Below are 24,073 nucleotides of genomic sequence, written 5' to 3'. Positions count from 1 at the left end.
ACAGGTATCTGACAGTCTCCTCGTCTGCGCTGGGTGATTATGAACAGGTATCTGACAGTCTCCTCGTCTGCGCTGGGTGATTATGAACAGGTATCTGACAGTCTCCTCGTCTGTGCTGGGTTATTATGAACAGGTATCTGACAGTCTCCTCGTCTGTGCTGGGTGATTATGAACAGGTATCTGACAGTCTCCTCGTCTGTGCTGGGTGATTATGAACAGGTATCTGACAGTCTCCTCGTCTGTGCTGGGTGATTATGAACAGGTATCTGACAGTCTCCTCGTCTGTGCTGGGTGATTATGAACAGGTATCTGACAGTCTCCTCGTCTGTGCTGGGTGATTATGAACAGGTATCTGACAGTCTCCTCGTCTATACTGGGTGATTATGAACAGGTATCTGACAGTCTCCTCGTCTGTGCTGGGTGATTATGAACAGGTATCTGACAGTCTCCTCGTCTATACTGGGTGATTATGAACAGGTATCTGACAGTCTCCTCGTCTGTGCAGGGTGATTATGAACAGGTATCTGACAGTCTCCTCGTCTGTGCTGGGTGATTATGAACAGGTATCTGACAGTCTCCTCGTCTGTGCTGGGTGATTATGAACAGGTATCTGACAGTCTCCTCGTCTGTGCTGGGTGATTATGAACAGGTACCTGACAGTCTCCTCGTCTGTGCTGGGTGATTATGAACAGGTATCTTACAGTCTCCTCGTCTGTGCTGGGTGATTATGAACAGGTATCTGACAGTCTCCTCGTCTGTGCTGGGTGATTATGAACAGGTATCTGACAGTCTCCTCGTCTGTGCTGGGTGATTATGAACAGGTATCCGACAGTCTCCTAGTCTGTGCTGGGTGATTATGAACAGGTATCTGACAGTCTCCTCGTCTGTGCTAATATAATATTACATTAAGAAAATGCACTTTTATATATATGACAAAGATTTAAAACTATATCATATTTTAGTTTCTATTAAAAACGATACAGAAGAATTACTGTCCTAATATACAGGTAGTCGGAAACAACGTAAACGTGGTATACGAGCGTTAGAGAATTGGTGGTACTCATAAGTACACAAGAAGCTCGTTTGTCCGGATTAAGTGGGACCGGAACTGACCCGGATCATCGAAATTCCGGATAATCCGGAAAACTAAAAAACAAATTCAGTACACGTTATATAATATATTAACGTAAGTTGTACAGTAATCATCATCATCATTATCATCATCATCTGTTTACCCTCCAGGTTCGGCTTTTCCCTCGGACTCAGCGAGGGATCCCACCTCTACCGCTTCAAGGGCAGTGTCCTGGAGCTTCAGACTCTTGGTCGGTGGATACAACTGGGGAGTATGACCAGTACCTCGCCCAGGCGGCCTCACCTGCTATGCTGAACAGGGGCCTTGTAGGGGGATGGGAAGATTGGAAGGGATAGGCAAGGATGAGGGAAGGAAGCGGCCGTGGCCTTAAGTTAGGTACCATCCCGGCATTCGCCTGGAGGTGAAGTGGGAAACCACGGAAAACCACTTCGAGGATGGCTGAGGTGGGAATCGAACCCACCTCTACTCAGTTGACCTCCCGAGGCTGAGTGGACCCCGTTCCAGCCCTCGTACCACTTTTTCAAATTTCGTGGCAGAGCCGGGAATCGAACCCGGACCTTCGGGGGTGGCAGCTAATCACGCTAACCACTACACCACAGAGGCGGCTGTACAGTAATACAATTTTCAATTGTACAAAAAAATATAAGAACACTTTTCTTACATTTACGACTCTGTTTTATGCACTAAAATAATGTGTGAGCTTTTTCTGTTTCACATTTGTGTAGCGTTTGCGCGCAGCACGATCATGAGGACGTTTTACTAACATCACTTCTGCCGGTGTGGTTTCAGTCTGGAATTCTAAATAGGCCATCAGTCTGTCCAGCTGCATTGTTGCCTCTCCGTGAGCCATTTCCAGTGGAGCGCCGGTTTCATTTTCGAATTCACCATAACTCTCATCATTACCTGCCGAGGAACAAGAAGCAATAATTTCTTCATCTGTCATTATGCCCTAGCCTGGATCATATTCATTTTTCATCTAGTCATTTACGTCGTTCCCAACTACGTCCGAGCATCTGGGAATACGTGCAAATGTGTCAAGTAACTCAGAAGAGTCCACGGTTTCCCATTCTCAATTCCAGGCAAATGCCGGGACGGTACCTTTGATAGACCGCGGCCGACTTACTTCCAATTCCTGTCCTTAACTATCCTTGGCGGAAAAGACATTCAAGAATAATCAACCCCGTTAAAGAAATACTGTAATTTTTTATTATTTTCGATCCGGATACACCGGAGATCCGGATTAATGAGGGCCGGATAAACGAGGTTACTGTGAACTTCAATATTTCTCACCGTTTTCATTTTATCGGCCACTTAGCTCGCTTTGCGCACGAATTCAAACGGGCTCTGTGAGGCGGTGTTGCTAAGTGCTCAAGAGCCATGCCGAGAAATCAGCAAACACTGTGGGTTTTAGCCGGCATCAGCGTAGAGTACTTGTTATGGGGCGATCCTGTCAGCTCGGAGCTCCGTGTTCAAATCCCTCCCATCTCAATAATTTTGTTTCTTCGATTGGTGCTCTCAAGCCACGTACATATTTAGCAATACCGCCTCGTAAAATCTATTTGAGACCGCCTCTGTGGTGTAGTGGTTAGTGTGATTAGCTGCCACCCCCGGAGGCCCGGGTTCGATTCCCGGCTCTGCCACAAAATTTGAAAAGTGGTACGAGGTCTGGAACGGGGTCCACTCGCCTCGGGAGGTCAACTGAGTAGAGGTGGGTTCAATTCCCACCTCAGCCATCCTGGAAGTGGTTTTCCGTGGTTTCCCACTTCTCCTCCAGGCAAATGCCGGGATGGTACCTAACTTAAGGCCACGGCCGCTTCCTTCCCTCTTCCTGGTCTATCCCTTCCAATCCTCCCGTCCCCCACCACGGTCCCTGTTCAGCATAGCAGGTGAGGCCGCCTGGGCGATGTACTGGTCATTCCCACCAGTTGTATCCCCCGACCCAAAGTCTGAAGCTCCAGGACACTGCCCTTGAGGTGGTAGATGTGGGATCCCTCGCTTAGTCCGAGGGAAAAACCAACATTGGAGGGTAAGCAGATTAAGAAAGGAAGCCCATTTGAATTCGCCCGCGAAGCAATCTAGTTGGCTAAATTCTGCAGCTGATAAAATGGCAATGGCGCGATAACGATATTTTTCAAATTACTTATCAGTTTGACCGACCCTTTAACGCTGAAAACCCCGATTAACGTTGTTTCCGATAATCCCGTATATTCATATTGTGAAGGTGTTAGTGAAGTAGGTGAAATTCTGTGCGTGCAGTCAAAGTCTCATTTTCGGTTTAATGTCGTTTTAAATCAGAAATATCTGTTTATTTCTACAGTGCAACCATCATCGACTAACTGCTCAGAGCCGCCTAGCTATTGTTTCAGCAATTAATTATAAATGCCACTGTTGGTTGATATTATGGCAACATTGGATCATCACGCAAGTTTCGTTGAAATCTGTTTGGTTCAACCCATACTGTTTCCTTGTAAATTTATTCACTGAAGCTGGCAGAAAAAACGCTGAAAGACATGGCATTCTACAGATTGTTTGGGGATTAATTACAAATATCCTTATGGAAGGTAGGGATTAATGTCCGCGTTCATAAAATATGATAATTAAACAAAAAAGTAGCGAATAGTTCTCTCCGAGGGAGGAGCCAGAAGTACAGTGCAGTGTTTTGAGGTTTGTTTGAGCCTTGGCTTATACCGCCCGCCGTACCGTGCTGCAGGCAGTATGCATTCGTAATGTGTAAGAAGCAATATTCTAAGTAGCCTATATCACTGCACTGCAGTTGAACACATCACTTAACTGTAGCTTTAGGACTTCTGTGGATGATAGAAGAGACCGAACCAACGTTCTTTCTTTCTGAAACGAGTATTGTACTGAAAGGGTATACATTAATTATGACTTTCATTCACCAAAACTATTACATATTCTGTTCAACTTTCCGTTAGGTCAGAATACAATGTCTGTGCTGTGAGAACACGCAATAGATCTTCGTTCGTTTACAGCAGACGAGAGGATATACGAGGAAGAGCTCGTCACTCGCGTACTTGAATTGCTCGCTGACACATTTCAGGAGTCTTTATGGAAGCAGAAGGATATATTTTTGAACAGTTTTTGAAAAAAAAATAACAATTAAATTGACATGTAATAGTTTTATTCTCAACCACCCCAAAATGGGCATCAACTATTGTTTTCAAACTTATGGTCAGTTAAAAAAACTTGTTTTTGTCCTTTCTATCACCCGTAGAAGTTTGACTATTGAATCTTCACATTATCTGTATGTATGCTCGTTCGTTCGTTCGTTCGTAATCTGTTTACCCTCCAGGGTCGGTTTTTCCCTCGGAATCACCGAGGGATCCTACCTCTACCGCCTCAAGGACAGTGTCCTGGAGCTTCAGACTCTGGGTGGGGGATACAACTGGGGAGGATGACCAGTACCTCGCCCAGGCGGCCTCACCTGCTCGTGGCGGGTTTGGGAAGATTGAAAGCGACAGGCAAGGAAGAGGGAAGGAATCCGTCGTGGCCTTAAGTTAGGTACCATCCCGGCATTTGCCTGGAGGAGAAGTGGGAAACCACGTAAATTCACTACCAGGATGGCTGAGGAGGGAATCGAACCCCCCTCTACTCAGTTGACCTCCCGAGGCTGAGTGGACTCCGTTCCAGCTGTCGTACCACTTTTCAAATTTCGTGGCAGAGCCGGGATTCGAACCCGGGCCTCCGGGGGGTGGCAGCTAATCACGCTAACCACTACACCACAGAGGCGGACATGTATGTATGTATGCTTAAAATTGTTTGTCCTTTCTGGTGCAATATCCACCCTTCGAGAAGGGTACATTAGGTGCTCATCCTAGGGAGTTTACAACATCTATGTCGTGAATCTTATGATTGCATTTAGAAACTTCGCTATGCCCGACTGTGCGAGAGATATTTCCCTTTTAGCTTATAATACCGTACTCAAATTTCGGCATGTAGAAGACATTATTATTATTATTATTATTATTATTATTATTATTATTATTATTATTATTATTATTATTATTATTCATACTAATAATAATGGGGTGCGATGGCGCACTGATCTAGCCACTTGACTCCCAGTTTGAGTGTCTAGGCTTGAAATCTTGGTGACTTCGAGAGGAATTTTCACTAGGACCACCACATGGCGGTAGAAAGAGCATCCAAGACAAAAGCTGAGACTATATGCTCCATAGACCCCCTAAAAATTTGAGAATATAATGTTGAAAATGTTTAGGCCTACTCGAATGAGCAGCTTTGGACTGTGTTCAATTTTTTTTGCTTTTTTTATTTTTTATTTTATCCCTTCGCATCTCTTTAATTTTCTCTGTGTTTCTCTCCCTTATCAATCTAAATCGCAATGATTCTCTTCCTGGGCTGTTCCTGCATACACATTTTTTAAAATATTTAATTCCCGACTGGTGACGTTCTCTGATGTAGTCTTGGAAAATCTGGAGTTCGATACATAATATAATAATAATAATAATAATAATAATAATAATAATAATAATAATAATAATAATAATAATAATAATAATAATCTTCTTCTTCTTCTTTTCCTGCCGCTTTTTCCCACACCTGTGGGGTCGCGGGTGCGAACTGCGTCACACATGTGGATTTGGCCCTGTTTTTACGGCCGGATGCCGTTCCTGACGCCAACCCTATGGAGGGATGTAAGCACTATTGCGTGTTTATGTGGTGGTTGGTAGTGTAGTATGTTGTCTGAATATGATGAGGAGAGTGATGGGACGGACATATACACCCAGTCCCCGAGCCAGAAGAATTAATCAGAAGCGATTAAAATCCCCGACCCGGCCGGGAATCGAACCCGGGACCCTCTGAACCGAAGGCCAGGACGCTGACCATTCAGCCAACGAGTCGGACATTATTATTATTATTATTATTATTATTATTATTATTATCAATAACAATGGAGTGTTATATAAATTTGAAAACAGTTAAAGAACAGTAGAATCCTCGGTAATCAGTTCTCGTTCTGCGAATTTTAATTCCAAATCTGATGCCATCAACACGGATTCACCAAATAATACGTAATTATGGTGATGAATTTTTAAAATACAAACAGTGAAATTAAATAGCTCCATCTACTGATTTACTGTAATGAGGAGAAAGAATTCGTTTTCTCAGACTTTCTGCCTCACCCTATCAATGTCAGTGTGACGTTCAGGGGCTGTGCGTCAATTGAGGCCACGGTCGCACTTACCCAGTCGTAGCATTTTCACCTCCTATTGTCACCGAAAACCTTGAATGTGTTAGCGCAATGGTAATCAAGTGGCTCTTCCTCACGTACTCCTGATGGGCGCTGGAATGGTGGTGACCTTTCAGTAGTTGCCAATCTAATTCGGAGAACCACCCCTCACATTACGTCGCAAAAGGGAATTTTTCTTCCCTTCACTTCGATTGCAAACTTTTCTGAATCATTCATGAGGTTCAGCGACTATTTCCGCGTGAAATTCAAGGAATATATTTCAGATATAATAATCTTTGTGTGAATTTCCAAAAGAATTTCAATAAGCTATCTACTGTTCTAATCTAATTATTCTGACTCCGTGAAGAATAAATAAAAAATCTATCCTTTTAGGCTCTTTAGTGCCAACTAGTATTTACTTGGCCCATACATGGCCATACCAAATATTACATATTGAAAATAATCATAAGACACTCACTTCTACCCTATACAGTACTACAAGAAACGTTCTAGTGCTCATCCTTTGCTAACACTGACTGTACCTAATACTTCCCGTACGCGGAAGAATGGAAATGGAGGGAATCCTGCTGTAAAACACAAGCAACTTTGATGTTTATTGTGGCTTTTGATACCGTGGTCATGGCCACGGGACTTCCATTTTCTCGTGGCATTCGAGCCACTAGTATGTGACTTTTCATTTCAGACATGTGACATACGTTGGTTAGAAGTAATGAAAGGCGACTGACGATCTCACTTGGCGATCATATCGCCCAATCGTGATACAGAGTCAGATAATTATCTACAGGCTGATCATAACTTCATAAGAATGTTTGCAATAACATTTGAAGGGTTACCAGTTTCGTTAACTGGAAGGTTCACATGTCCTACTAAAATACTCGTAGCTTTCAATTGAAGGCTTTAAGAAGGAACTAACCCTGAACTTCGTTGACTACGTATGGCATGAAATAATACAGTAATAAATTCAATGAAAATGTATTTTAATACGTATTGGTACAAGTACAGTATTAATAAAATGTTCTTAGAAAACTTCTTCATGCCATCCCCTTTTCCGATCAAGCATTGGAATCTCTCAGCCACTTAATGCACTATGTTCTACATCAGCTGAGATGTTTCGTTCGTGGTAACGTTATTCTTGTGGCCACCTCCTCAGTAGCCTGAACTGTTCAAAACATAATCTAGAATTTCTAAAATATGATGAACAATGTTAGACAAAGTAGAATGTCTACGATTTAGATAACATTTGGTTTCCTTCCCGGGCAGACCGTGTCAAATTATAACCTGTAATTGCTGTGCAACACCTTTCATCCATGCACAACCTGGTGTCATCAATCCAAGGGATATGAGATACCATGGTTGCACTTTGTACTCTATTGTTACGTGAAACATGGAACATCACCTGTCTGACGATGTAAATATCGTTAATAAGTTGATGCAGTCCATCAGAAGGATTGATATTAGACCTACGAATGAAAAATATATTATTATGCGGGTTATACACTGACTGAGCAAATGTCATGGGATAGCGGAGCACTGATGCGCAGGTGTGTTGTCTGCGCACCACACGCCCCCTGTGCCAGCGGCAGCTGTATAGGAGACCTTGTGAGTAGTGCCTGTGCATATGACAGGTGTAACATGGAACGTCGTCGTGAGCTGACACCGTTCGAACGGGGTATGGTGGTCGGTGCCCGACGGATGGGAAGTGAGATTTCGGAAGTGGTGCTGGAATTTGGCTTCACACGATCAACCGTGTCCAGGGTGTATCGTGAATGGTTGAATGCGGGTGTCACCGTCCACAACAGAACGACCGGCCGTCCAGCCACCCTCGATGACCGTGACCGGTGACATCTGAGACGGGTTGTCAATAGTGACAGACGGGCAACCGTGAAACAAATCACGGCTTAAATTAACACAGGCCGTGCTAGACACGTCTCCCAATGGCATTCGGTAGGAACATGGGTTCTATGGGGTGTGGGAGCCGGCTCCGTACACGGGTGCCACTGTTAACCCAACGTCATCGGGCACAACGACGCTCGTTTGTCGCCAGTCACCAGGGATGGACACTGGAACAATGGCGTAAAGTGATATGGTCGGACGAATCACGATTTCAACTGCACCATGCCGATGCGAGGCACTGTGTATGGCGCAGACCACATAAAGCGATGGATCCCGCCTGCCTCGAAGGTGTGGTCCAGGGCGCTGGTGTCTCTGTTATGGTTTGGGGTGCATTTTCCTGGTATGGAATGGGCCCTCTAGTTGTTCTGGAAGAGACTTTGAATGGTACGAGGTATGTTGAGCTGCTGGGAGACCATCTCCACCCATTTCTGGGCTTCCAGCGCCCAGACGGTTCTGCGGTGTTTCAAGATGATAACGCGCCGTCACATCGCTCCCACATCGCCCGGGAATGGTTCCAGGAACATGCAGCGGAGGTCCAACGACTGCCATCGCCACCCACGAGCCCCGATATGAACCCTATCGAGCATATGTGGGATGTCCTGGAACGCAGGCTCCGTGCCATGGATCCTGCACCCACGAACAGACCAGCATTGGCGGCCGCTCTGCAAACGATTTGGTGTCAGCTGCGTCCAGAAGACTACCAGGAACTTGTCGACTCACTTCCACGGCGTCTCACTGTAGTTCGCAGGGCCAGAGGAGGCCCCACAGGCTATTAGGTGACTATCCCATGACATTTGGCAAGTCAGTGTAATTTGCTGGTTTATATAAATTCCTCCTGTATCTCATGTTGATACTATGTTCATTGAACGAGTAAATGCATTTGTTACTTTTATTTAACTTATGCCACCTTAATTCGTATCTAATTCTACCAAAAGGTACCCAGGGCGTGTATTTTTCGATATTGTAAGTTCATCGCCACTGCAAAGATTTAAAATTGGTGTCTCGCAAAGCATGTCTTAGCATGGCGCTGCGCTTATTTTAACAAAGTAATATTAATCTAGGAACAACATGCAGTATGTGTACATGCCCATAATCAAATACAACAACGGGTAATCAGTGGGTCCGCCCTGTCAAAACTTGCTGTTTTCACTAAAACGTAGTTAATCGATATTAATCGTACAGGTTTCGAGAAATGTATACCATTCTCTTCATCATCAATATCAAAAAAGCTTAAAAACGTCCGTACTTTCTGTCTCCCAAGACGAAAATTACAATTAGTGAGCGGGTGCTGTTACAAAACTAAATCGAATTTTCATCTTGGGTCCTAGAAAGTAAGTTTGTTTTTCAGGTTTTTTGATATTTCTGATGCAAAATTCCTCGAAACAGGTACGATTAATGAATAATGTACAGAAACTATTTTTAGTGAAAGCAATAAATATTGAAAGGGTGGACCTACAAATAACCAGTTATGTTATTTGATTGCCACAGTCTATACGGACTAATAGAGGACCAAAAATGGTCAAATTTGTTAATTCTTAGATGTTCATAGTCATCGGTAAAAGTAAATGAGCAACCTGGGCTAAAATTTCAGTAAACAACTGAGTAGGAATGATTAAATACTTGTACACATATATAGGAATGTTAATTGTTTGTTTAGGCCTCAGCCTGGAGGATGGCGGGATTCCCAAACATCATTGGTGAAACTTGTGCAGATATCAGATGGAGGCTGAACATAACGGAGAGGTTTACCTTTCAGTGTTCTGAGATGTGTTTACAGCTTAAACCGATGATGGTGCAATGATGAGGCATCTAGGCAAGACGAGAAGTGAGGGAGTTTGCCATTCATTTTCTCACTGAACCAGGACCTGCCACTGTAGCACGACTGACCGTATGGGTAAAGCCTTTCACAGCAGTCACATGCATTAGTCCTGCCTCGAATGTAATTTTTCAACACTACCAGTACCTTAAGGGTACGAACATACCGAAGATGCATCGCAGCTCGCGGTCGCGGTCGAGATTTACATCACGGTCGATGGAGGCTGAACATAACGGAGAGGTTTACCTTTCAGTGTTCTGAGATGTGTTTACAGTTAGTGGACGTAATGTTTAGATCTCTGCGTTCAAGGTAAGGATAATTTATCCTCTATTGCTGAGCTTTTACAAGTATAGAGTATGTATTCAAGTGACAGTGGAGATAGTGATTCATTGTGCATAAGCACACGATGGTGGCTACTTTCTAATCAGTCAGTCCACCAGTGGAATGCTCATCCTATAAAACAAAGAAGGCAGGAACTGGGGGAATATCACAACTTATTTGGAGAACTGAAACACCACCCGGACAGATTCCATTCATACATGAGAATGTCCCTCGAGACGTTCCAATACATATACAACAATGTGGAATCAAAAATTGATACTGGGAAGTACAATAACTACCACACGAATACACACGCGGGCTCTGTGAACACCTGGATCAAGGACACAGTAGAACGGGGGGATATATCACGTGATCTCAGTCCGGACAAGCCAATCAGGAGCAAGCTACATCGATGCCTCCCGTTCTACAGCGATGAGAACACAAACTTTCTTGTCATCGCGCTAGACCTCCTGGTAAATCGCGATGGTGAATGGAAGCGAGCATCTTTGACATGAACTGTTCTATTTAAAACTGTGTGTTTGTGTTACCAGGAGGTGACAGCGAGGCATCGACCGCGAGCTGCGATGCATCTTCGGTATGTTCGTACCCTTAGCAGATTTCATACTACCACAGCCATAAATGAGGTGAAGATATTAGCGAAGCTACACTTTTCCCCGACGTGTGCCAAGAGACATTCCTAATCCTGCATTCATTTAGAAATGTTCACAGAAATAGAAACTAAAAATGACATTATACTTTTTCTTATTTTCAATAGCAAGTAACTTTCAGGTTCCTCCAAATAGATGCTACCCAGTGACAGAGTATTCCAAATATACTTGTCTTTATAACGAAGTTGGTGAGAAGGTAATGCGTTCTAACTCATTACTGTTATACTACAGGCTCCTAGATATCCTTCGCACTATGTTCACAAACTTGCTACTTAATCTGTACAGCTTACCGACACATGCAAATCTGGCAGTTACTAAGCCTCCAGCTCTAAACAAAAGACTACATTACTTTTGTTTAGATGAGAGAGTGGAATTGTGCGTTAGTAGCCCTCGCACTTATGCGTATGGACATCGACTGGTTGGGTTTCAAAAAAACTGTTTTAAAAGTAGAGTCAATTACAAATTCGTAGCCACGCCGGCGAGGACAGATTACTTTGCCGACTGTCAGCTTGAGGTGAGTGAGTGAACGAAAGCATTATTAGCAATCAATATTTATTGCATGGTGAATGTTTTTCAGCAGTGTACCGGGCGATCTGGCTGTGCCGTTAGGGGCGCGCAGCTGTGAGCTTGCATCCGGGAGATAATGGGTTCGAGCCCCACTGTCGGCAGCCCTGGTTTTTCGTGGTTTCCCATTTTCACACCAGGAAAATGCTGGGGCTGTACATCAACTTCCTTCCCACTCCTAGGCCTTTCCTACCCCATCGTCGCCATAAGACCTATCTGTGTCGGCGCAACGTAAAATAATTTGTACACAAAAAAAAAGTTTTCGAGTGTTTCATAATGCAACAACTATTTTAGATAATGACGGGTGAGTTGAGCTTGCCGGAACGACCATGACATCTGTCTACTCTGACGACCCGTTCAAAGTAATTCCATACATTTCCCCAAGACCATGGTTCAGAAAATAAGATACTAGAGATAGTGAATTCTTCCTCATGGAAAGACACCACAATCCTTCTGAATCTGTTCAAGATGGGGTACAAATGCTGGGTAGCATCATACTAAATGTTTAGCTTACCCTGAACTGAAGTCTATTCAAGCTATGTTAAGCATACGTAATTGGAAGGAAATTGATTTCTGTTGGGCCTCGTGTCATTTTCTTACGAATAACTTAATAAATTGTAAAGTTCTAACCACTAGAAAGAGAACACGATGTTTTCTGCTCTAGCACTCACTCAAAGAGGAGAGGAGAAGCAGCTGCGGATTGGACAGGCGGTCTGATACTATCACTTGCCACAAGAACTGAGAGCTCTTCAGCAGTCACTTGAGGGATCACGTCTGGACAGTTTTGTAAAGCCGCTCATTATGTGATCGACAGCCTCCTGCTGGTGATGTAAGCGACTTTCAACCACTGACAGTGCATTGTCCAATAAGACAGTAATTACATTTCCACCTAGATGGTGAGGAAAGTCTTCGTGAAGTCTCTTAAAGGTTTCATTCGTAGCACCTGTCTAAGTAGTTTTGTTTCCTTAACTAGGAGTGACGTTTCTAGGCTCAGAAGAGCCAACAAGCAAACCGACCATCAGCAGCTTGTGGAGTCGAAGAACTGCGCAAGAAATGTCGTAATGACTCTGTACCATTTCTAAAACAATCATATCAGTCACACACATCCGGAATGGAATGAAATATACATGTAGATATAATGTCACTTCTCAACACCAATATTTCTCATCGTGTTGTACACATAGGACTTGATATTTACATATCTATATTTATAGTATAATTACTTTGATGAAGTCCGGCTCCATGGCTAAATTGTTAGCGTGCTGGCCTTTGGTCGCAGAGGTTCCGGGTTCGATTCCCGGCAGGGTCGGGAGTTTTAACCAACATTGGTTAATTTCCTGGCACGGGGGCTGGGTGTATGTGTTGCCTTCAGCATCATTCCATACTCATCACGACGCGCAGGTCGCCTATGGGAGTCAAATCAAAAGACCTTTACCTGGCAAACCGAACCCGGAACTAAACGCCATACGCCATTTTTTACTTTGATGAACTTAAAAGTCCTAACTGAGAATTGAAACGAGTGAAAACAATTCTCTCCAATATCCTAGAAATTGATCTGTGTGACTTCCCATCTTCTACCCCCGGCTTATGGTATCTACATGTACGTGGGTTGTAAATGAAATAGTGTTCACTGCTCAATTACTTCTTCTGTTTCCTGGCCTTTCATGCTTCGGATCTGTACTTTGTATGGATTTAGCCCAACTTTAAGGCCGGCCAACTTTCCTGACACCAACCCTGTGCGGAGGGATGTATTCGATATTGCGTCCTTCTCTGGTGGTTTTTAGTGTGACGTGTTGTGTTTAAATGAAGATGTATATTAGAACGAAGACAAACGCCCAGCCCTTGAACAAGAATAATTAACTATCCAAAGTTAAAACAACCTACTCTATCAGGAATCGAACCTGGGGCACCCTGAGCCGAAAACTACCATGCTGACCATTCGCCCAAAGGGCCAGACTCACTGTTTAACCGCTATGGACGCAGAATAAATACTCGTTTCCAAATGTTTCTACCCTTTGCTGGAGTCACCAGCGTAGTATGATACCCATTGCTAGCAATATGGAAGTTGCAGCATGTAGTCGGTACAACCTGTTTGGTTAATCTCTTGAGTGCTCCTGTTACTTCTTAAAGAATGTTTTGAACAATCCTGAATCGAATTCCCTGAAGTGGCTTCTTCATCATAAGGATGAAGATGAAGTCAATGGCTTTAAATCAGGCGAGTCGGGTGGATGGTAGAGCAATACCCAGTTCTACAACATGCGTCCGAGCATTGTCATGCACAAAACACCTCGAAACAAAATTTGGAATATTGTTCGATTAGGCACATTATGTGGTAGGACGTGTGTAGTCCAGTTCTAAATGGTAGTAAGCACTGTATACACGCAAATAATGTAATTTCCTTAAAATACAGCTGATTTCGCTGTCTACAGTCTGTGTTCAGCCTGGGCTGAACTATGCCATTCCAGGTAAAGACTGGTAATAGTCTATACACTGCGGTAACAGCTTGAGCTAGTGTTTACGTTTCATGTGCAGTGCGTACTTCCGAGTTTGACCGAACCAGAATAGTGGCATTGATTCAGGGTAGACAAGCAGTAGAGTCACGCATCGCAGGAGTTACCCTAAGTGCAGTGTCAAATACGCGGAAAAGATATCGTGAGACAAATGATGTGACAATGATCGACCGAAGGTGACAACACCAGGTCAAGATCGGTATATCCGCGTAACAGTGTAGAGGAGACCACTTAGGAGATGACTTCTTGAGTGCAACCAGGGTACGTGTATTAGCACAAACTGTACACAATTCGCTGCGTAGTGTTTAATTTATGTAATATTGACATATTCGCCGTGTTCCACTAGAGAATCGTCATCTTATTGAGAGGAGAAGGTTGGGCATCCAACGCCATACTTTCGGGTTGGATGAATGGCATAATGTCATGCTTACAGATAAATCACGTATGCGCCCAATTACTTAGGCTAGATACAAGACGTCGAATGGGGTATGGAGATATTAAGAACGCGGTGGAAAGTACCAGCATGTTCAAGAGATGAATGCATTTGGAGGTGGCTGTGTAATGCTTTGACCCTGTGTTATGTTTGGCCGTCGCACATGTTTGATACCAATTCGAGGGACGATAAATGCCCAGCGGTATACCGATGAAATTGTTCTACCATTCGTACAGTCCTTTAGGGATTAATATGGTTGTGAATTTAGTATCGTTGTCGACAATTTTTGCCCTCATCGAGATGCATCAGCGAGAGACTTAATGAGAAAGGCGGATATCAACCATTTGAATTGGCCGGGTAAATCAACGACATGCACTGTATTGAGCAACCATAGCACAGGTTAAAAATGAGTGTTTTTGATCGTCCACAGCCTCCACAGACATTCTCAGATCTCATTAGAACTGTAGAGATGGAATGGGACCTTCTTCTGCAAAATGAGGTCAATATACTAATCGTAAGCACGTCACAACATGTCAGAGATCTGAATAGTGCCAGAGAGGCAATAAACGGTACTAAGGCTGAATGAAGAAGGGACAAGCTTCACTAAAAGAAAAATCATAAAATGTAACGTTTTAATTATTATTTGCGTTATATACTGGAAGGAAAACATTTGAGTTTGATTATAGAAAAGTTTACATTTCCAGTTTGTGAGTCTCTGTAACATTCTGCGTCCGGCTCCATGGATAAATGGTTAGCGTGCGTGCTGGCCTTTGGTGTCAGGAGTGAAAAGGATATCCTCTTAGAACAAAAAATATGAATACACACAGCGACACAACATGACACAGGTATTGACTTATCTGATTTGACAATAATCAACTGCTTGATGAACTTCCTGTCCTTTTTGAAGGAATAGTGGGAGATAACTCTTCTTCACCATCGCGTTCTTATATAAACACTCGCCAAGTACTTTGGATGAAAGGTTGGAAAGTAACTTGAAAATCTCATGAACCTTCATAAACACGCACTCTACTTTATGGTTGAGAAACTACGACGTCATAGAAATCCTATCGCCGAATCCTAATCTAAAAGCAAGCAGCTTTCTCCATGTTTCTTAATCTGCCACTAGGACAAATGCTGGGATAGTTTCTTATTCCAAATGCCATAGCATCTCTTCCGACGAAGATCTCCTGATCGGAAGGGTAATTCTAGGCCTCCCTGGTAAAGTGGACATCGATACACAATCATAAACATAGAGGATATTGACGAATAACAAAAACTATAATAAGTATTAAGGGGAGCCGAAAATCTAAAGATCGATTATTTTTAAGATTTGCATATCTCACAGAAATTTAAAACTCCTTGTGGTGTATCATTTATTAATAAACTCATTCCAAACGTAAGTTTTTGGTGTTTACTAAGTAGTAGTGGTGTAGTGGTTAGTGCGATTGGCTGCCACCCGCGGAGACCCGGGTTCGATTTGAAAAGTGGTACGGGGGCTGGAACGGGGTCCACTCAACCTCGGGAGGTCAACTGAGTATATGTGAGTTCGATTCGCACCTCAGCCATCCCGGAAGTGGTTTTCCGTGGTTTCCCCCTTCTCCTCCAGGCAAATGCCGGGATGGTACCTAACTTAAGGCCACGGCCGCTTCCTTCCCTCTTCCTTGCCTGTCCCTTCCAATCTTCCCATTCCCCCACAAGGCTCCTGTTCAGCATAGCAGGTGAGGCCGCCTGGGCGAGTTACTGGTCATCCTTCCCAGTTGTATCTCCCGACCCAGAGTCTGAAGGCCCAGGACACTGCCCTTGAGGCGGTAGAGGTGGGATCCCTCGCTGAGTACGAGGGAAAAACCAACCCTGGAGGGTAACAGATTAAGAAGAAGAAGAAGAAGAAGAAGAAGAAGAAGAAGAAGAAGAAGAAGAAGAAGAAGAAGAAGAAGTAGTAGTTAAAGGCAGTGCGATTGGCTGCCAGCCGCGGAGACCCGGGTTCGATTTGAAAAGTGGTAAGGGGGCTGGAACGGGGTCCACTCAACCTCGGGAGGTCAACTGAGTATATGTGAGTTCGATTCGCACCTCAGCCATCCCGGAAGTGGTTTTCCGTGGTTTCCCCCTTCTCCTCCAGGCAAATGCCGGGATGGTACCTAACTTAAGGCCACGGCCGCTTCCTTCCCTCTTCCTTGCCTGTCCCTTCCAATCTTCCCATTCCCCCACAAGGCTCCTGTTCAGCATAGCAGGTGAGGCCGCCTGGGCGAGTTACTGGTCATCCTCCCCAGTTGTATCTCCCGACCCAGAGTCTGAAGGCCCAGGACACTGCCCTTGAGGCGGTAGAGGTGGGATCCCTCGCTGAGTACGAGGGAAAAACCAACCCTGGAGGGTAACAGATTAAGGAGAAGAAGAAGAAGAAGAAGAAGAAGAAGAAGAAGAAGTAGTTAAAGACACTCAATAATTTACACGCTTGTCTTGAAACCTGCACATTTCCAGAACAAGCAGGCTTTGGTTTCCGTAAATTGGAGGACCATCTTCATTAGTCTATTTACGTTCGTAGCATTGCCATAGAAATATGGCTGTCTAGAGTGAACTATGAGGAAAGCAATGGCAAACTACTTTACCTCACTCCTCATCACGCCTTGTGCGTCTGATTATAACACCGTCATCGGTTCTTACTGCTTCCTTATAACAGCATAACTTTTGATACTGAAAATTTAACAGAGTAAAGTGTCTGGTTTGCAGTGCGGTGTTTAATTGTATGTACTGAGGAGCTATCTCACGGTAAGATAGTAGTCCCGGTATAGAAAACTCCGGGAGATAGTGGGTTCGAGCCCCACTGTCGGCAGCCCTGAAGATTGTTTTCCGTGGTTTCCCATTTTCACACCAGGCAAATGCTGGGGCTGTACCTTAATTAAAGCCATGGCCGCTTCTTTCCCACTCCTAGCCCTCTCCTATCCCATCGTCGCCATAAAACCTATCTGTGTTGGTGCGACGTAAAAAGAAAGGTCTAAAAAGCCAAGAATTACGGCCGATAGGATTCGTCATGCCGACCAGACAACTCCTCTAGTCTGCATGCCTTCGGGCTGAACAGCGGTCGCTTGGTAGACCACGGCCTTCGGGTCTACTGCGCTATGTTGTTTAGTTTTGGTTTAATTGTACTTTGCTGGCAATATTTGGCATTTTATAAATCTGATGTGATATATATCTACATATCTCAAACTGCAGAAGAAAATCGTATGTCGTGTTCCTTGGCTGATTGGTCGCCATGGTGGCCTTCAGTTCATAGAGCTCCAGGGTTCGGTTGTCGGCCTGGTCGGGGAGTTTTACCACGTTTGGTTAATTCTCCTGGTTCAGGGGCTGGGTGATTGTGGTCGGCTCAATACACATCTTCGTTTGCATACAGCACACCACAATACCAACCACCACAACGACGTACAACAGAGAACACATCCCTCCACACAGAGTTGACGTAAGGGAGGTCATTCGGCTGTAAAAAATTCACAACAGTGCCAACCCCAGATAAGTGGGGGAGAAAGACCAGAAAAGGAGAAGTAATAAAATAAAACATCACATTCTAATGAGAAAGGTCACTTCATTCTGGTTCAGTGGACTTTTAATACATGACATAAACAGATCTAAACATTTCAGAGTTTTAGCCCTTTGTTATTCAGTTCGGTAATTTAATACCTGGCCGCATATCTGATGAAGGACCTCCTACACAGCATTCTTTATGCTGACGACTTCGCCCTAACTGGTGAAAGGAGGGCCCACGTGGAGGAAGATTTTAGAAAGATGGAGACTGGCACTTGAAACAAATGCATTTAGAATAAGCAGGACAAAAACTCTGTACACGTTCACTGACTTTCCAAATTCATCGCAATTAGGCACACTATGTACAATTCTTCTTGCTGGCGAGCCCCTGAGAAAGGTTCATAAATTCAAATACGTGGGCTGTGTTGTCAAGATCCAAGTGACAGTAGATGCTGATGTGAAACAGCGAATTAACGTTGCATGGATGGAGAGGAAATATTTCACCGATGTACTGTGTGACAAAATAATGCCGGCTAAATAAACAGGAATGATACCTGCGATGACGTATAGTGCCGGCATGGGCAAGGCTAGCCAAACATAATCCACCAAATGCATGTTGCCGAAATAAGAATTCTACGTTGGTCAATGGGTGTGACCATCGAAGATAGGGTCAGGAATTAACATGTACTGTTATCATAGAGAAAGTGGATACTGTCCAACTGAAATGGTAAGGTCATCTCCAACGTAGAATTGAAACCATGTGGTCCATCGATCGTCGGGAATTGAACAACAGCCGGCTGGTAAAGGAAAACCAAGAGCTATCTGGAAAAGATCTTTCAAGGAGCTGCTCAAGAAGAAAATTATTTCAGAAGAGCAGGTGCACCAAAATAGAGAATACTTTCTTCGTATTCGACCATCCCGAACTGAAGGGAGCAGCTGAGGGGCCAGCTGCATTTCCAGCAACGAGAGAAGAAGAAGAAGAAGAAGAAGAAGAAGAAGAAGAAGAAGAAGAAGAAGAAGGAGAGATTTCACAATGAATTCTTGGAAGTGGAAGGCCTCTTAAAAATAGATATAAACATATCTTATGTCTGGGGGGGGGGGGAATCTTAAAATTTTCATCACGAAATTGCCGATGCAAATTGGGCGACGCGATGTTACGTAGCAACCCTGCAGGCTGTGATGTGAAGTACTGATGAATGGCCTTGACTAAGGGGCATATTATCAAACAGGGGCGATGGAGTGCAGATAGTTGATGTGATCTTGCAAGCCTTGATGTGAAGTATTGATGGGTGGCCTTGATTGAGAGACACAGAGAGGGCTCTTTTGTCCAAGAGGCCTCACTTCATCACCCCCTAAAGTACTGATTGTTCTATTCGTGGTAGTTTAATAGGTTTTGAGTCAGTTCTTCCCTTCTTGATGCACTGAATCTTAACACTTCTTGTCGACTCAAAATTCCATACAGATGTCACTCAGACGATTCGTTAGATGCAAACAAATCAATAGTTATCACGATGAGTTTCATTTCTTGAAATACATATTCACGATCATTTGATATTCCTGAAGGGAAACATTTAAGACAGGATCAGTAATCACCGCCATCACTGTCACGCCCTCTACATGAGTTGTGTTCAACTACAGCTATGGTGACTGAACATCAATAAAATGCAACACGAAATTTAGAAAAATATCTGCTGAACAATTCCGGTTCAAATATCTGTAACTGTTGTATAATACTCCAGTGGTTGGCTAACCTCTTTTAAGTGAGGATAATTAGCCTGAAAGGTAGAAGAAAGGTGCAAGGCAGGAAATGTTTTTATTGGTACGAAATATATGTAAAAGTCACCCACGTTCCTTGGAGCTGTCGTATTAACTTACCTTCTGTTATTCCTTAATCAACCTTAATAGCGGTCAGTATTAACTTTCACCTATGTTAAACTGCTCATTTTTATCTCTAAGAAGTAGTTAAGAATCGTTGGAGCGATACGAAACTTGTGACCTTAATCAGTAGGGAAGCAGTTATATCCGTTAGCTCTTTCTAAGCCTGTTTTAGAGTCATGGAACTTCCACGGGAGATTCACTACACATTACCTGAGTCTGAGAATCGAAATTAGCCTCCGCCATTACTATGATATTGTGAGGCTTTTCTTTCTTTTTCTCTTTTTGTTACTTTTTACATGTTGGCGTAAACGAAGAGGCTTTCCAATGAAACTTAGAAAACCCCTTCAGCCCAAATTTTTTGGAGTGATGCTGCAAATAATATTTCTGTTAACAGAAACTCATTGTGTCTGTAACCAGCATGGAGGAAGTTATGTCCGTTAGTTCTTTCTAAGGCTGTTTAAGAATCATGAAACTTCCACAGAAGATTTCCTACACATTGCCAATATTTACCCCCGGTGTATTTTGCAGCGGCGTGATACGACATCATTAACTGATGCAATGCAAATTCTCATGGGAAATTCTTTGAAGCTATGATACTGAGATTCAGTTATAACACTCAATATTAGAGAGTTATCAATTATATGTATCTATCTGTAATGGCAATATATCCTATTCCTTCTTATTCAAGCGTAATTTTAAACTATGAACATTAAAATATAAATTACGATATTATCAGAGAAATTGCTCTTCCTTCATTTAGATCATAGGTTTGAGTTAGCTACATGAGTCATATAGCTGTAATCTTACGTTCGGGAATGGTCGATTCGAATCCAACCGTCAGTAGCACTGAAATGATTTACCTTGCTCTCCTATTTCACACTTGGTCATTACATCTAGACCTTTCGTATTCCCGTATTACTTCTTCTTCTTCTTCTTCTTCTTCTTCTTCTTCTTCTTCTTCTTATTATTATTATTATTATTATCAGTTAATCATTAATTGTATATTTAAAAGGCAATATCTTCAAGGCCACAAGTTATTATGAAAGGAACAAGTTGTCGTGCTTTAGACTATTTTGTGTATACGTAGTTTCATTTTTAATGACATCTGTGTCAGAATGATTTCATGTATGACTTATGATAAATATGTTAGCAAATGTGATATAGCGAAAGAGAGTGTTGAGAAGTGCATGGTATCCATTAGAAATTGAAAATATCAGATTGTATAGTGTGAATGTTGTTCATCGCTGCAGTTACACAGTTTGGTGTGAACTGTGCTAGTATCAGGATGCCTTAATTGATGGTGTTCCAAGACATTCACAATATTCATAGTATTCGAAATGTGTAGCTTTGTGAAAACGCTATTTGGGCTCCAAAGAATGAAGATGTCGTATAATTATAAGGGAATATCAAGGCGGGACTCCCGGGCGAAGAAAGAAAATACTTGTACGTTAAGTCGGTCGTGATGGGAGTGACGATAATTCTTTGGGCAAACCCAGAGAAATCGCTCAACAGTATTCGCCGAAGTGTAAGAACGTTATCCAGAAATGTCACTGAGGCCGATGTTTTAACAGGTACTGAAAGGGGTGAAACTGTATTTTATACCATGTATTTTCATAATTCTCAGCAATTATCTCTTCCAATTTAGTGACTTCAGTTTCCCATTAAAGTCTACTTTACCATGTGCATCAATAATTCACAAGACCAAACCTTCGCTGTCGGTGAGGTTTTTCTATCTTCAGAGGACATTCCAATTCCAATTATTTGGTCACAGAACAAGATGACAGTGTGGCGACCTTGAAAAATTCTTGGGAACAATTAAAGGTAAGAATGCCACGAAGAAGAGCACCAACGAGGAGGACTGAGCAAACAAAAATACTACGCCCGTTACCTCTCAGGAAGATCATACGAGAAGCATAAGATCAGACGAATGATCATATCATGTTCATCAGAAACAACGTCTATGGAGCGCTGGTGTTCAATGTTTAGTGACACGGTTAGAGAGAGACCGCGACTAAGAAGGAAGGATGGATGGAAGGAAGGAAGGAAGGAAGGAAGGAAGGAAGGAAGGAAGGAAGGAAGGACGCACGGGCGAACCCCTATCTTCACTAAAATCACTGTGGTAGCTAAAAATGTTGGTTAGGAGCTTATTCCATGAAACTGAAACACAAGTCTTGTTCAGACCTTTTTGTCATCTACCAAGATCCTCAATTGTGAGAGGTTCTGAGACCAGTTTTACTTAATGTGGTATGGATACTGCACATACTTTCATTCGTTGAGAATACGAATAAGAAATTTGTCTGATTGTTAGCTGCGTATTTTGCAATTTTTCGTGGGACGGACATAGTGTTGCTGTTCTTATATTATTCTTAATTGTCGAGTACTCAATAGGCTTCGGATTAACCAGGGTATCTGTACTGAATCACTTTAAATGGGGTAAAATTCCTTCTCCCCAATGTGGCTGTTGTGCTCCGTCACAGTCAGTTCACCACATTGTATTTGAATGTGATTGAAAATAATAGCAGGGAAATCTGCCCTATTTCCTATTTGCAACACGCGCAGCATTCGAATAGATATATAATTTAGACTTAAATATATAAAACTGCCTTGTCACGTAATTTTGTTAATATTAATGCACATGCATGTTTTTGTATATATATTGTTCCATATTGCCCTAAAGTTCTCAGTATCCTCAAATATTAAATAAATGTTTCTTTGCCGGGCTGAGTGGCTCAGACAGTTGAGGCGCTGGCCTTCTGACCCCAACTTGGCAGGTTCGATCCTGGCTCAGTCCGGTGGTATTTGAAGGTGCTCAAATACGTCAGCCTCGTGTCGGTAGATTTACTGGCACGTAAAAGAACTCCTGCGGGACTAAATTCCGACACCTCGGCGAAGACCGAAAAAGTAGTTAGTGGGTCGTAAAGCAAATAGCATTATTATTATTATTATTATTATTATTATTATTATTATTATTATTATTATTATTATTAAATGTTTCTTGTATTACGGTATTATGTATATCACTGGAGATAAATAGTAATCTAACCAGGTGTTTTTCCTTTGTTTCAGGTGAGTACGTGGTCTCTGCACTGTTCTGTAAGTTAATGAATATACCATAAATAATTAGGGATTGGTTGACATTAATTCTTATAAGTGAATAAAACTCGCCTACTTAGGCTGCTGCAGTTGACACTACAGTAATATGTTCTGTACCACACTTAAGAGAAGCAACTGGAAGAAATCTAACCTCTTCCGTCCAATTAGCCATCACTATTTGGCCAGAAGAGATAATTTTTCCGCTCTTCTTTTCAAACGGTTCTCACGTGACTGGTGAGGACAAGGGAACAGAAATATATACTGTACTTTCAAAATTTGGTAAACGTTGACTCGAATCAAGTGCTGGTCAGAATACTTTTACAAGAATTATTTAGGAAATCTTAGGATACAAGGCAGGTACGGCGGGTATTTGTTACATTTACTGTTGTAAAAATGTCGTCAAAGTCATTAATTCTCAACTCCCAAACTTAAGCTGACTTACACTTCAGGAGGGAAACAAACACAGTATCGGGAGTTATTCAGGATCTTGAATTTGAGCCTACTAGAAAGAAATGGATAGATTTATACTTGTCTCTGTTATTAATAAGTGTTTAGAAACCATTTCATCTTGGAGGAACTTGGGAACTTCCTATCCTAAATCAGAGATGAGGACAGTATGGTGATCATCACTTAATTTCGATTTGTTTCTTACACTGTATAATGTTTTCCAAGGCAAATAACTTTATTTTGAAACAGAGAAAAAAAATCAGAGAATGGAGCCCTTGTTTTCAAAAGAATTAACCTGCACGAAGTAATCTTGAAATTATCACAACATTGGGCTAATGTCTTTTAAAAAGAGAAATTGAAGATATTTCAGTCTAAAAGCACTGAGTAGTTCCTGTAAAACCTGATAATAATTAACTGTCTTATTGTATTGCGCCAACCTTTCATTATTCATATCGAATATGGAGAAATTTGATCTATTCTCCTACGGAATAAATTACACCCGGTGGTATGTAATCAAATCAAATCAAATCAAATCATTTTTTCGCCTAGGTTTACGCCAAATTTATCTAGATCATAGACAACTTTCCTTCATCATTCATATATTCAATTTA

General features: G+C 42.6%; 1 protein-coding gene across 1 annotated transcript in view; it reads right to left on the bottom strand.

Annotated features, from left to right (window-relative positions):
- LOC136858861 (calphotin) overlaps nt 1-24,073 on the bottom strand; it is a 115,532-nt gene that overhangs the window by 36,980 nt on the left and 54,479 nt on the right. The window contains exon 3 of the mRNA XM_068225755.1: nt 1,854-1,996. Coding sequence (XP_068081856.1) covers nt 1,854-1,996 — 143 coding nt within the window. The remainder of the gene's footprint in view (nt 1-1,853; nt 1,997-24,073) is intronic.

This window comes from Anabrus simplex, chromosome 1 (genome assembly GCF_040414725.1).
Source record: "Anabrus simplex isolate iqAnaSimp1 chromosome 1, ASM4041472v1, whole genome shotgun sequence".
Taxonomy (NCBI): Eukaryota; Metazoa; Arthropoda; class Insecta; order Orthoptera; family Tettigoniidae; genus Anabrus; species Anabrus simplex.
Note: the sequence above shows the minus strand (reverse complement) of the source record. Positions and strands in the feature narration are given on the sequence as shown.